Source organism: Zootermopsis nevadensis, unplaced genomic scaffold (genome assembly GCF_977971745.1).
Source record: "Zootermopsis nevadensis isolate Lab colony 2312 unplaced genomic scaffold, Znev_1.0 Znev_ptg000024l, whole genome shotgun sequence".
Taxonomy (NCBI): domain Eukaryota; kingdom Metazoa; phylum Arthropoda; class Insecta; order Blattodea; family Termopsidae; genus Zootermopsis; species Zootermopsis nevadensis.
The window spans coordinates 16,884,217-16,899,884 of record NW_028259156.1 but is presented as its reverse complement, the minus strand read 5'-3'; the positions used below and the strand labels follow the sequence as shown (position 1 = coordinate 16,899,884).

The 15,668-nt window shown below is 35.8% G+C and overlaps 2 protein-coding genes across 3 annotated transcripts; both read left to right on the top strand.

Annotated features, from left to right (window-relative positions):
• The first annotated feature begins 213 nt into the window (after positions 1-213).
• On the top strand, positions 214-7,137 carry Pop2 (CCR4-NOT transcription complex subunit Pop2). 2 transcript variants are annotated; one of them, XM_022068656.2, is made up of 9 exons: positions 214-336; positions 763-883; positions 1,959-2,082; positions 2,843-2,982; positions 3,273-3,469; positions 3,941-4,102; positions 4,573-4,687; positions 5,479-5,619; positions 6,083-7,137. In XM_022068656.2, the coding sequence occupies exons 2-9, from the start codon at positions 779-781 to the stop codon at positions 6,203-6,205; spliced, it is 1,107 nt and encodes a 368-aa protein (XP_021924348.1). In that variant the 5' UTR covers positions 214-336; positions 763-778; the 3' UTR covers positions 6,206-7,137. The 2 variants fall into 2 exon arrangements, with proteins under 2 accessions (XP_021924348.1, XP_021924349.1); XM_022068657.2 differs by lacking the exon at positions 214-336 and adding an exon at positions 504-632.
• Positions 7,138-9,051: 1,914 nt separating this feature from the next.
• LOC110832034 (uncharacterized) lies at positions 9,052-15,027 on the top strand. Its single transcript, XM_022068651.2, has 6 exons — positions 9,052-9,252; positions 9,799-9,863; positions 10,124-10,242; positions 10,503-11,771; positions 12,276-12,515; positions 12,601-15,027. Exons 2-6 carry the CDS (start codon positions 9,830-9,832, stop codon positions 12,826-12,828), a joined length of 1,890 nt encoding a protein of 629 aa, XP_021924343.1. The 5' UTR covers positions 9,052-9,252; positions 9,799-9,829; the 3' UTR covers positions 12,829-15,027.
• The last annotated feature ends 641 nt before the right edge of the window (positions 15,028-15,668 follow it).

The window sequence follows — 15,668 nt, the reverse complement described above, 5'->3', positions numbered from 1 at the left end:
TTCGTGTGATGTGATTAGTTTATGTTTTGAACGTCATACTATCTTCAAATAGTTACATACGGAGACATCTTATGGCGAAGATCAAAAGAGACCAACAGTATTTCATCGATACAGTGACATCTTTGGAGAGACTTATGGAACTGATGGGCATGCCATCGAAAGTTTTCCAACTTGTTCGATGTATCGACGACTCTGCATTATGTTAAATATCTGTGACGTCATTAGTTATATTATCTGTGGTAGTTGGGTACTGTATTCGTCTGTCGGGAGGAATTGCAAAATTAATAATCTAATCAATAAGAAAGTGAAATATAATTTACATTAGTGCAATGACAGGTTCGTAAGTGTGATTTTGATTGTGTTTAATTTCTGTTTGATGCATTGTTCAAAGAGGTTGATACAAAACAAGTTTTGGTGTGTGTGAAACACAACTCTTGATGTAAGGCGTCTACTCCAACCTCCAAGGTTGCTTTAAATATACATATATACCTCCAGTACATTTTACGTGTTATAATTTAGTTGTCTCAACAGTGTATTGCTTTCTAAGAATTTGTTTTAATAAATTAAACAGTGACTTATTCTATATGATGCTGTTTGCATTGCTTTATCGAAGGAATTTAATGCCAAATGAGGTTAAGAGGATCGGTTCTTTACATTACCTTTATTATTATGATCTTTATATCATTGTGTGCAATGTTTCTTATGTAACTTGTTTAATGACTGCCTCCTTGTGATCATCAGTTCGAGCTCTTTGTCTTTCAGGTTCATATACTAACCAATGAAACTGTTGCATGGTTGTGATGTGAGTATCATTGCAGTAATTGTGGAGACACCAAAGAAACCAGATAACAACCACTGCGAACTGAATAAAGGAAAGGAAAAGGTACAGCAAATTGTATTTTGATAATTAAAACTGATGTTGCTTGCAGGAACTGGTTGCAGTAATCCACAAACTTATTTCTTCCAGCTTATTATCAGGTTTATCATTATTTTGACTGGACTTGCATTGTGAATACACAAAGTGGGCAGATGTATATTGAGAATTGCATAGCAAGTTTTGAGCATTATTTCTTGATAAGCTGGTAGTCACTTAGGTGGTCAAGAAGTTCCATGCATGTTATGGAACTTGAACGTTTATTGTTGTTCATTATTCTTGTACTTGGAATAATACTATATTGGTATTTCATAAACTAACTGACAGTACCAACACCTGAAATCTATTTACAATTTATATTTCTTTTTCTTCATCGCTGTTGTAGTCCTATTCTTCTTCTGGCACTGTTATAGTTTGTACAGATTACATTTCTGTGGGACTAACTTCATGTCAGAGTAAATATATATTTTGCATGTTTTTCTCTCTCTGTCTTGTTAAATGCAAATCAAATTGTATTTTACTAACTTCAAGGTAAATTGTGCACAGTGCTTATTGTTATCTTCTAGCTATCATGCATTTTTATTGTAGCTTTATTATTAAATAAAAGTACTCTCTATAAAAGTGTATTACACATAGTTTCTTATATGGACCAACTTGAATTCTGATTCTAACCCAGAAAGAATTAAATTTGAAGTTAAGGCTATTTATAACCAGTTATTTGTTAACTAATGATTGTTCACAGTATTTTATGCCTTGTATATTTTGCATTTTGAAGTAGAGTGAACAATTAAAGTGGTGTGGCTGTTGTTTTCTCTGTTGAGAAAATGTCAGGCAATTAGAATTCATGTCTCACTGGTGAATTGACTCAGTACTTGTTCACCCCTGCTTTTAGCAGTAATGTTAAATCCTTTGAGTCATTTATGAAGAGTTAGGATATGTGTTACAGAAATTGGAGACTATGATAACATTAACTTATAACATAAGACCTTTATTTTTGAAGTGTAATATAGATTAGAAGCTTTTCATCCATGGCTTTTATGTGTTTCTACTTTACAGCACAATTTCCTCTTTCTTTTTGTTATAGTTTGTGTTGTTTGACAAGAGTGGTGTGGACAGAGGCAAAAGTCTGGCTCGGGCAACCAATGTGAACTGGGCCACTCACCTCTTGGAGAAACTGGGGTGCGGTTCTGCCATGCCCACAGCGACAGGTACATATTACTTTTGTATTTAAGTTGCTGATTCAGTAATTTTGCCTTTTTTTGTGTGTGGACGTGAATCTTGTACACCATGTATTGGTCGGGAAGCCTGAGGGGAAGAGACCGCTGGGTAGACGTAGACGTAGATGGGAGGATAATCTCAGGTGGGATCTATGGGAGATAGGAGTTGGAAGAGACTAGATTTTGCTGGCCCAGGACAGGGACCGGTGGAGGGCTTTGGTTAATTCGGTGATGAACCTTCGGGTTCGATAAGCCATCTAGTTAGTTAGTTGTGGGTGTGAATCTTGGTCTCTTGTGTTTAGGGGAGAACACAGGTTGAAGGTGTTTGAGAACAGGATTCTGAGGAGAATATTTGAACCAAGATGAATGAAGTGATACAAAACTGATAGAAAATGGGTAATGAGTTGCATCATAATTTGTAATCTTCCCAAGTATTGTTATGGTCATGTTACTTACATGAGGGAGATGACATGCATACAGCATTTTGGTTCGAAGGCCTAAAGGAGGAGGCCATTTGTAAGACCTAGGCACAGATTGGAGAATAATATTAAAATGAATTTTAAGGAAATAGAATGGAAAGTTGTGGATTTGATTCATGTGGCTCATGATATTGACTGGTGCTGGGCTATTGTGGTCAAAGTAAGTAAAGTATCATCATAACTTGTTTTAGAGCTTCTTGTTTGTTCACTTACCCATGCCTAGGTGTTAAGTCTATTAAAAGAGGGTTTTTTTTTTTTAAATTTTGATGCAGGCAGCAGTAGCTCACACAGTGGTCATGCCAACATCCCGAGTAATGAAGAGTGTGGGATTCGAGATGTATGGGGCCACAACTTGGAAGAAGAATTCCGAACCATCCGTCAGGTTGTTCAGAAGTACCACTATGTTGCAATGGTAAGTATGTGCTGAACATATTGAAATTTTGAGGAAGCAGATTTCTTTTTCCCTCCTCTCTTTTAAAGTGTTTGGGCCGCATCCAAGTACTGGATAACTTTACTTTGTAAAAAGAAAGTGACATCTTTGTCCTCGTCCCCTGAGGATGAGGACGAAGATGGTTCTCAAGACATTGGTGACTTCTTCAGTAAGCCACCTTACGCGACTGGTAACCTGAGAAGAATTTATTATACTTCGTCTCCATGAAAGCTTTAGATCAAGTTTACTTTCTGTTTTGTTTTTGTTTTTAGGACACTGAATTCCCTGGAGTGGTGGCTCGGCCAATTGGAGAATTTCGCAGCACTGCTGACTATCAGTACCAGCTGCTACGCTGTAATGTAGACCTTTTGAGAATTATTCAGCTTGGCCTGACTTTTCTGGATGAGAATGGCAAGACACCAGGTGGATCATACACTACATGGCAGTTCAATTTTAAATTTAACTTATCGTAAGTAAAATTGTATTTCTACCACTTACTTTACAGTGACTTACTGCTCACTGATACTCTTTAAAGGCTTCTTTACAACACCCTCACGTTCTGTTACAGAGGCACTAGGTGTGAAGGATCATCTGATACATTGTCCTCTGTTTTCAGTGAAGGTTTGAACAGTACAAATCAAAATTAAATTTGTCTGGCAGCTTTCAGCATAAAATGCAATACCAAATTCAGCCAGAATTAGTTTGCTAGTTTCAGAGATGAAATATTTAGCTGAGCAGATGTATCCTCCTTCGTATGTGTTCAGTTTATGTAATGAATGCATAATAATGGACAGCAGAATATGGTTCCATTGCCTGAATTTATAAACGTGGGTTTCGATGAAGCTTTGTCTACGGATATATATTTGCATTCTGAAGTTCTTCTTTTCTCTTTCTCACATCCAGGCCACTATAAATTACATAGGCTATTGTTTTCTTACAGAGAAGACATGTATGCACAAGACAGCATTGATCTGCTCCAAAATTCTGGAATTCAGTTCAAGAAACACGAGGAAGAAGGGATTGATCCTTTGGACTTTGCCGAACTCCTCATGACATCAGGCATTGTACTTATGGACAACATAAAGTGGTTATCATTTCATAGGTCAGTGAAAGGAATCTTCATGATGGGTGGTATTTTCCACTTTCTCGACTTTGATTGATCTGCTTGGACACTTTTTCTGAGGCATGTTTGCATCCCTGAAATTGTTTTGTCTGTTTATTTGTCTGCGTATATGAAACAACTCTAGAATAAGTGAAGACGTTTTCATAGAATTTTGTATTAGGCAGTTCATAAGAATTCCTGCATTTGTTTCTGAATTCCAGTTGACTGGCTTTGGAATTCCCTTTTGGGGAATACCCGACTGGTTAATTCCCGGGCCATTTACAGAGGGCAAAGGTCAGATATATTTTCTGACTTGTTTTTCCCTTGCATGAGATGTACTTTCATTGTCTCCACCCTATCTAACTTTCTCCAGAAAGAAATTTTGTAATAAATAGTGCTAATGGGAGTTTGAGAGATGTACCTGTGCAACTCTCGCTTTATCTAACCCTTACTGTTTATGTCTGTTTTAGCGGTTATGACTTTGGCTACCTCCTGAAGTTATTGACGGATCAGAACCTCCCGCATGAGGAGAGCGATTTCTTTGAGCTGCTGAGGATATATTTTCCGACTGTGTATGACGTTAAAGTGAGTCATCTAGTCAGTGAAACAAAATGTTGCATTTTCTTAATGTAAGGTTGCTGTATAATTTAATTAAATGTGTTGTAAGTAATCTGATTATTTCAAAAGTTTATTAACAGGTAAGTAAGCAAAGACTTTTTGATAAATTTCAACAACTGTCAGGCTGGTACGCAGACTAATAAAACTATCAGTTTTAATAATGAGGATAACAGACCTGCAGTCAAGGGATGAAGTTCTGAGTTTGAATGTTTTACGATGTTTTCTGTGTTCCTTGCCTGTGACAAATTCAAGACTGAATATGAGGATTACCAGGCCTTTGAATTGTAGTGTATCAATTACCACCTCAAAAGTGAATTCTTTGCTCTTGACAAGTTGAGCAGATGCCACAAAGTCAAAAGACATTGCCAACGAGGTGGGCATTTGCCGTGAAATCTGAACATCATACTTGATCGTCACTCTTGCTCTAGAAGCTTGCTTTCAAATGTTTAAAACTGAATAATTGCACATTATGTTGATTCTATAATAAGTGTGTTGTGATTTTCAAGCTGATTTGTTGCAGGAAGAAACATTAATTCCTTTCACCAGGAAACACATGACATTAAGCATCCATATTTATTTTCTTTGGTAAAACCGAACTATCCAGTTGTTATATCAAAACTTTTATATATATATATATAGCTAACACAAATAATGTTGGCACTACATAGCCGATGGGCCTTAAAACATAATAATCAGCTGAAAACATGACATATAATGCCTTAATGTTTCATAAGCACTTTCTGATAATTATCTTCCAGTATCTTATGAAAAGCTGCAAGAACTTGAAGGGTGGGTTGCAAGAAGTAGCAGATCAGCTGGAGTTGGAAAGGATCGGGCCACAACATCAGGCAGGCAGTGACTCCCTCCTCACTGGAATGGCTTTCTTCAAAATGCGAGAGGTCAGTAATAACAGCAGAAAGCTGTACTGTAGTGGAGAAAACATTCTTTCCAAACATGTTCTTGTCAGTTTTACCATATTGATGAATAATGCAGTAAATGTTGTAGATTATAATGAGATATGTGTTTTGTAGCAAATACCAATTTCTTAAATGTCCGTATTGGTTGAACAACAATAAAATTGAGTGTTAGTTGTTAATAAGATAAATACACTGCTTCAAAACGTGTATATATTTAAACTTATTGTGGTATAAATGGTTCTATGAAATAAACTGAAGTTTGATTCTGGAATACATTTTTATAATCTGAAATTTTTAATTATCCACAACATGTATTCATTATACTGTGATTTTGTATGAACTTTGTGAACTGATGTTATAATGGTATTTTATTGTATCTTCCGTAGCTGCCTTATTTTCATCAATAAAATACTAACTATTTCTTTTCTTGTTTCCCATTCTGCAGATGTTCTTTGAAGATAACATCGACGATGCAAAGTACTGTGGCCATCTGTATGGGCTTGGTACATCATTTGTGATGAATGGAAACAGTTATCATGACAATGGTGACAACAGCAGTTCGTCATGATGAACTGGGGTGGATGACTGGGACTGTAAGATAGTGTGTTTTGTGTGTTGAGGACACTGCACCAATAATTTTAAAACAAAAGAGATCCCCATCATCCCCACATTAAGCTTCATTTTATTTTATGTACAAATACAAATTTAAAAATGGATGATGAATTTAGAAACAGCCAGAAAGTTGTTTGATTTAACAGATGGTGTGACCGGCTTGCAATGAATTTTACCAATCTGCGTTTGTAGATATGGTGATACTGACAAGATTTCCTGGAGTCAGATATATCTGTGGTGAATGCAGAAGCTTTGTATGCCTTTCTGATTATTACCAAATGTCAATCCATTTTTAGGGACAAAAATATTATGAAATGAATTACTGTTTCTTTTGGGGATGGTTGAGGAGACATCATTGCACTGCCATCCCTTCATGTTAATTTCATGCCCCACAGGTCCACTTCCTTGCCTGATAGTGAACAACCTTTCCCTCTTTCTCTTTAATACTGAGCATGCAGACAGTGACCAGGTATCTAGAAAAGGAAGTAATGTCATACATTTTATATGTACAGTAGAGTAGTCAAATGTGATTTATGATGGGCCGCACTAACAAAACCACGTGATGTCAAAATAATAAAAAATTTCAACTACATGCATAAATTTTGTTGAGCTTCATTTGTAGTGAAATGAGTATTTGTATAGACGACGGTCAGCTGCATTTACTGATTTTTGGTTAAATAATTGTCACTTTTCATTGTATAGCAACTTCATTTTGGGCTCTGGTGTTGGTATCAGGTTGTGCAGCGTTAGATATTACAGTGATCTTACACTTTCGGTGAGCTTTTATTTACATTTAATTTCACTACATAGTCATACCTTTTATCTATGAAGGTTTTAAAAGAAATTTGTAATTTTATATCATTTTTATAAAATGTTTATTTTAGAATATGTGACTGGATTTGCATTTATTTTACATCAGTTCCTGTTTTACTACATGCTTGTCTTAAGAATCACATTTATTAAGGTACAGTAGTTTTAGCTGTTGTAGATTTGTAGGAGTGTTATAGTTGATACCATTACTTCATACTAATATGTATTAAGCTCTCAATAAGAAGTCACTGCCATACATTCAAGTATAGTCTTGACTTACTTGCAGCGTTATTGTACATGCAGTCTATAAGGATTCTGGTTTCTTGCCTCTTTCTTTGTGTAAAAATTGTTCCCAGAGATAGATATCAAAGTAATCCGTCTTCATGAATTCTTCTTGGCTACCAACCGTTTCAGGCGGTTGAATAGATAAAGCACCAACATTTTGAGAACCATCTTCGTCCTCGTGCTCAGGGTGCTTCAGTACTCGAAACGTTGGTGTTTTCTCCATTCACTCACCTGACATGGCTGGTAGCCCAAGACCTCATTATATTTAGCTGTTGTGAAAGCCTCAGATCATACAGAATCAGTCATGATTATTCTGTGTCCTCACTAATTAGTCTCACAGTATTAAAAAATGTAATGTTTTGGAAATAACATGGCAACTTCTGTCTTTACCTAAAAAAAATGCATGTAACTGAGAATTACTTATAATACAAACTTCTCGCCTCTGATTAGGAACTTTATCAGAACTTTTTCCCTCATAAAACATAATTTGTTACTTGCAGTATACATAGAAAAGGCTTAACTGTAATGGACAGTTTCACTCTTTCAAAACATAGGAATCATAGTCAATGCCAATAACTGGATAGTATGAAGATTATCACATTTACATGAATGTGAGGCAAGCTTCAATATGACAACTTTCTGTTATCAGGTATAGTTTTAATTTGCAAACATAAATGTAACATTCTGATTTGAGAGGCACTTCCCCCTGCCCTTACAGAGCTATAGTCTTTAACGTAGGCCTTTGATTGAAGCTTATTCCGAATCATTGCAGTAAGTGAATAACTCATTTGATATGTTTTATTTCAAATTTGTCCTACAAATTGAAACATTCTTATTTAGAAAATCTGCAAATAGGGGATTTTAGAGCCAGAAAGTTAGTGCTTATGCACTAACTTTCTCAGATTAATGCAAAGTTGTTACTATGACAGGGTGCTGTAACACAAATTTTTTTACTGCAGTTGGTGGTCATTGTACATGAAAATTTAATGATGTGAAAATTATAGTAATACATCTTTCAAACCGAAACATAAAGTGATATTGACATTTTTAAAAGTGCAATAGCCCTCTCAGGAGAGTAATCACTAATGCAAATGTATTGTCCAAAATAAGCTTACATTATTTCAATAAAAATCTTGCCCTTTCCAATCCACAAATTATGCTTGACTTAGTTGTGCGCTAGAAGAGGAATTTTTGGGTATCTCTCTTAGATATGCATATTGATACTTGTTGCTCATGACCATTCAGTGATGAAATTGGTCAAATCTGTAAGATCTTAAAAGACATTTAGATATTTGTGTGTGGTGAGAGCACCCTATTTGAATCATTGACTGCTGGCAGTTACAAAAGATGTCCTGATTTTCCTCATCGTTTCTAAGATAGTTCCTTAATATACGCCAATCGAACTAGATACGTGCAGAAGGATGTTCAAATGGATGTGTTGACAAGTTATTTCCTGTTGGGTCCAGTGCTGGGGTTTCACCCTGCATATTTAGAAGCAATAAAAAAATTTACATCAATATCAAAAACAAGTCGACTTTCAGTTTCAATACGTTGTTTCGGAAAAAGTGCCCTTCATATGAATTCATATAAAAGAAATTGTCAAGTTTTTACATAAATGTGTGAGAAATGAGGTTATAATTGTGTTGAACATTTTCTATTTGAGAAAACTGTTTGCCATATTTCCAGAAGATGGCAATAGTATCGTTCATCTACCGAATCAGGATTCGGGAATCAACAGTGGAAATATGTCGAAGATCGTGTACATTAAATGTTTCTTGCATAACAGTACCATACTATAAAAGTGTCAAAATCTTATAAATAATCTCGTTGGTAATGTGCTAGTGTGAAAACAATGTTTAATGTGCTTCAGAGAGTCTGTCGTAAATAGTAAATCGAGATGAGAAAAAGGTCAGTTCCATATGGCTGTTGGCTGAATACTTTACATTTAAGACAGACGTTTCAGTGTGAAGTGTCATTGTTACGTGAATTGCTTTTTTCAGAATATGTGTATTTCGTAAAAATACTACAGTAAGAGCATCATGCACGGAGTGTTGGTTATACCATGCTTTACTGTATTTCATTTTTGTACGAATAATTTTGTATGCTTTAAGAGTTTTATTATAGGTTAGAGAATTTGGGGTTGTTCGTAATTAATTAATAAGTTTATTTATAAAATCCTCTGACGGGTTAAGTATAGTGGTACGATTCATTATTTTTGTTGCATTAACCTTGAATGTACTGAATTGAGTCGTCTTAGATTTTACTACCACTTTATTGTGATTGATAAGGAGTGGGTTCCAGTAGATCAGCATAGGATCAGATGGTTGGCCCCATTCAGAACTTGATATTGAGTTTAAAATCTGCTTTCAAAAATCTCTCTGCATGATTGAGTTAGTTTAATATTAGTGTGTTTTGTATCTATTTCAGAATATCTTGTCAATATTTTATTTCCAGGTGATCACAAAGACAGCTGTGAAGTGTCAGTATGTCTCGGTATGGTCATGAATCAGAGAAGCAAGGTGAGGTCAGAGTTAGATGATAACTTGAAAACTTTTGATTTTTTGATAAGCATGGTTATGTTCATTTAATCACAGCATCTGGTGAATGCATACAGAATTTCTTTTGTACTGGAGTCTATACATTGTTGCATTGTAACCGATCTGTAATACAAGAAATCCATTTTGAATTCTCATATATAAAAGAAATTGCTCATTCAAAAGGAGTGCATAACATTGCAGGTAGTGTGATTAATAGTAAACCTATTTCTGTTGTTTTACAGCATTTTCGTACATGGATGGAGTTCCTGTCAAAATTGTTGAACAGTATAAACCACCAAGGAAGGTTGCATTACCAGTTAGCTACCAACATAGGATGTCTGTTGAAACTGTTACAGAAGAGGTGAGATATTCCTTCTCCCATTTGCATTGTTCCCTCTACTGAACATTGCACTTGAGTGGTTAGCAGCTTTATGTTTATGAGGTCCTGGTACTGAATCTCATCCCAAAGATAGGCTGTCTTAATTGAGTGTGCATTTAGGTTTGTTTTTTTCTTTTAATAATAACATGATATGATAAGCATAGTATATTAGTGCATTACAGTTGTCCTTAGAACTCCATTTCAAATTGCTGATATATGTGGGTGCTTTCTTCATGTTGTAGTATGAGTTCAAGCTGGAGCACAGTGTACTACAGAAAATGGGGGAATGGCGAAAATTGCGGAAGACAGGCATTGAGAATAGGATGGAGAGAATCAAGACTCAGGAGAGAGCAACATCTAAACCTCAGGAAACAGGGGTGGTCTCCTCAGACCCCAGCATGAGTCCTGCACCTTCTTCCTTCACTGTGGAGTTGTCTGGTGATTCCTATGCCATTTCCACAGATGGAAATGTTTCATATGCTGAACCACCACCTTCCTTCGCCAACCCAGTCTCCCACACTACCTTATCTGTATCTCCTGCTATTCAAGCGGTTTCATATTCTAACCCTATTTCCACATCAGTTCCTCAGTATTCCATCTTAACACCTGTTCCAATTACAGTATCCTCTGTTGATACATGTTCTAGCAAAGTATCTGATAATTTTAACTTCTCTGATTTTGAAGCTGACACCTCAAGTCCATTTGATAACATGGAACTTAAGACAATAAATGAAATGGAGGAATTAGCTCATGTCCTACAACCTTTGTCAAATTCTTCCAGTCAGTTGAAACAGAAACCACCTGACTTGGAAGTAGCTTTGGGGAACTGTTATGCTTCCTCAGTAGCTGTTTATAATGTAGATCAGGTGGCACTTTGCAATACTTTTGATTCAAAGCTAAAGAAAGGGCCAGCAGCAGCACATACTCACATAAATGGTATAACTGGATATGGTCTCTGTGGAACCGGTCCTCGGCTAAAAGGACAAGGTATCAGAAATGACAGTTATATAACTGTGGTGTCTCATCCATATGATTATTCCATAGCTGGAATGCCATTGAAATCTGAAAGTTCATATTGTTATTATCCTGGACGGACATGGGCAGCGAGTACGAATACTGGTCGTGCAGGAATCAGCTATTCCTTAGATCCTAGTAAACAAACTGACTGTATTGTAACTTCTGAAAACTCAGCAGTAGTTCCACGGCCATCTGTGACGTGTTCAGCAGCAGTTCAAGAAGCTATCATGGCCGAAAGATCTGTCTCTTCAACTTTCACTTCATCAGTTCATCATCCACCATTGACTTATGGTGCGTCCTTTCCGTCCACATATAACTCCAATCAGGACCTACATTCCCCTGGGAGATCCTTGTCCAAGAGTGTTCCAGACATTGTCCAAGAACTGGAGAAAGAATTGAAAAATAAACATGCAAAAGAAAGTAATTCATGTGTGGGTCGATCAAGTCACACACCACCTCCAAGACCTAGCAGCTTCGGGTCTACAGGACTTGAGGTAAGAAATGTGATTAGTCTTGCTTTTAAGTTCAAAATCAAGTTGTTGCCTTGGACATTAATCTCCTGTTCATCATTTTGTGAATCTGTGAAAGCATGTCTTGCTTCTGTATCCATGTCCATATGCTTTCACACAGTTGCCATATGTGTAACTGATCACTTGCAACATTGCTAAGGAACAACATTTACAAATGCAGGAAAATATCTTGTGTTTTTGCCTAGAAGCTGAGTTTCCATTCTCCATGCTGTTTATGCTCCATACATATTATTTTTACATCATAAATAATTTGAAGATCACCATTTTTTAAACTAAAATTTTATTTTATATGGCTTTATGTTGTATATTCCAAGCAGAACAGAGTTCAAAGTCATCCTGGGTAATCCTTCTACATTTGATATGCTGGAAAATGGGCAAGAATCTTTGTGTAAATGGGTGTGTTACTGTTGATAATTATATGTGGGTAACAGAAGAAATGCGGTTAATAATTGTGTCTCTCTTATTTAGAACTGGAAGCCATGGCCTGACTTGGACAGTCCTGACCGGCCACAGTCTGAAACAAAAGAACGATCACCATCAATTCCAAGGCACTCGGCTAGTAAACGCATGCTAAAATCAACTCTGCTAAATCCATTCCGGGATCTGAATCCAGCAGCCCAGAATCTAGTGAAACACATCAGTGAGATGGGATTTTCTCTGCCCCGTGTAGCAAGGGCATGCCAGATGTTGGGCGAGGATGACAAGAAAGTGAGTCCAATCAGAGGACTTTTATGGTAAAAAATGACTTTGTGATCGAAACAGATGATATATCTTTTGTTTCTTTTAATTGCAGATAGTGGAGTTTTTACTTCAAGTTCAGTCTTTGGAGGAGAAGAATTATCCAAGTGACCAAGTGGAAAAAGCCCTTGTTTTGAACAGATACAATATTACTCATGCTGTTAAATATCTTGATACAATGGCCCAACTTTTGGACCTAGGTTTCCCAGAAGATCTCGTGTCAGATGCACTTATAAGTTTTGGTAATGATAGGGACAAAGCTTTAGACCAGCTCATTTCCTAACTTTCTAGTCTCTATGACTGAACTTCTAAGAGTATTAGTGATGCTAATGGTTGTACAGTGAATATGGCTTAGTAATTGAAGATGCATTGCAGTTTTGTACATGTGATTTCCAAATTTAAAATAAATAAATGTAAAAAAACAGTGCTTGAAAGAGTTGTAAAGACCTTTTTTTCAGTTGTAAATGTAAAGGAGATACATAATTATACTTTGGAACATATGTTGTGCATGATGTTAATGTAAACAATTCAGGCTCTATGAAATTAAATTCATATTATTTCTTTTTTCTGATCCCATAGGATTCCTTGAAAAACTGTGCCATGGTATTATATCAGAGAAAAGGAAACACAAATATTATATAATTCTAGGCCTGTAATGTATAATTAAAACTGATATCTTATAAGATTTGAAATCCTCACAGCAGTGTATGTCATGTTGGTCTTCTGGGTTGCAACACCATATTGGCTTGTGGATAGATGCCAGTGTTTTAGTTCAGTCAAGTCTGCATGGTGTTACAAGAAAGAATATCAAAAGTGACACAAAATCTGAGATTTTCTTTGCTGAATTTTACAGTCCAAAAATCTTGTTACATGAAGTCAGCATACTGAGTTATTCAGTAACAGACCGTTTGAATAAGAATAATTGGTAAGGTTTGAGGTTTTCACAGCGGTGAGTATGAAGATTTCTGTCTTCTGGGTTGTTGCACTGTGTAGTCTGGTCGATGTTAACCAACGTTTCTGAGGCCATACTGCCTCCGTCATCAGGGCGATGAGTATGAAGATTTCTGTCTTCTGGGTTGTTGCGCTGTGTAGTCTGGTCGATGTTAACCAACATTTCAGAGGTAGTATGACCTCTGAAACGTTGGTTAACATCTACCAGACTACACAGCGCAACAACCCAGAGGTCATACTACCTCTGAAACGTTGGTTAACATCGACCAGACTACACAGCGCAACAACCCAGAAGACAGAAATCTTCAAGAATAATTGGCTAAAGTATTGTAATTAAAATATCCTGAAAGGGACAAGGAATGAATATAAGAGAGTGGTTCAGAGCACTGCATGCCACCTAATTGAGTAGTTCCACATCACTATTTTATACAAAGCAGGAGAGTAGACTTTGAACTTAAAAACAAAATTATAACATGGGTTTTTGACATTAAAGGACTACAATTGTCATCTTCATGCACTTTCATAGTTTATATTTTGATTTCAACAGTTATGGACCAAAATTTCTTCCTTGTTTGAATGGTGGCAGTGTTATATATAATGCCTCAGTTTTTCATGTCTGATAGCAAATGATGGAAACACCAGACATCCTGGAGAACTTTTGCCGTTATTTCTGTGTTCTCTATGTATGAGGTATATACAAATAGTAAGATAAGTTTTCATTTTCCTGCTAATGGGGTCAGTAATGGGAAAATATTATCTAACCATTTTTGCATTCAGTATTTTAGGTATTGTTGTTGCAGTCATAATTTGTAGTATTACACAGTATTGTCATTTTACTGACAGCAACACAATCTTTTAAGAGTATAAAACTATTTAAGCTGTTCAGTCAAACATCATCAGCAATTATCCTTGCAAACAAATTCTAAAACGAGGTTCTAAAGACAAAGATTTTTCTATACAAAATATTTGTAAGGCATATGTGAAAGTTGGAAGGTTTTAGACAGTTCGGTGGATTATGTAAAATTTTGAACAATGGCGGAGGAAATAAAATAAGTATGAAGCTTCAAAGCTGTTAAAAATTGTTTTCCAGATGCCATAGATGGTATATTATTGTAAATATTACAGTGATTTGGCTAAGGTTTGTAGATAAACTTTGAAGAAATATTTTAACAAAAGTGGTTCCCTTATTTGTATAATGTGACTGACTTCCCATATGGCTCCTGAATCTGATATCCATTATAATGGAATAAATGTAATTTATTATATCATATGTGATGGTGATATTGGGAGTGGAGAAAGGTTAAACATGTACCATTGAAAAGATTTCACTGTTTGAAGCTGCTTTGACTTTCTTATTACCTATGATCATATAACCTTATCAGTGGTATCTGTATTCAATTCTGGATAAAATTGTGAATGGTATATAAGGTAACTAGTTTTTGCAACATGTGATTTTTAGATTATTTACATTTAACATTGTTTATTTTGTTTTAAAATCTGTTAAGAATAATACATCACAAACTAGAAGTAATATGTTTCTTGCTGTTTCCTGAATACAATTTGTTAGGATGTGCCTCAAATACCCTAACAGAACTCTGTGAGTCATGTACTGATTTTCTGGATGTATATTGTTGTCCTCTTGGTTGTGACATTGTATATTCTTGTTGATGGGAACCACCACACAGTATCACAATTTAAAAGACCACAGTTTCATAGCTATGAAAGCCTCAAATATCATACATTTATTTAGGTGTTGCTGAAGATTATCTTTATACTTAACAGAGTTCTCTAATGCTAGGCATTTTTATAGCTGTTGTGAAGAAGTCAAAATTGATTCAAATACAATTAGTACACTTATGTAAATATTACCTAATGCAATGTGTTTTTCTATTGTTTACATGCTTGTGCAGCCATATGTGGCACAGTTGTTTGTATCATGTTCTTGAAATGCTGAGGTGTGCATTACGCTTTCTAGACACCACCTACGTAATATTTTACTATAACTGAATTACTATTTTAAGTGATTTGGAAGAAAACTTATTTTATTCCCTGACTGAATATTTTTGTAACTATATTATGACATTCCTTTTTTAACCCTAATGATTGTTTCCAGTTATAGCCAAAAAGCTACTTATCATAAGCAGAAGTAAAGAAATGCATTTTCATCCAAGG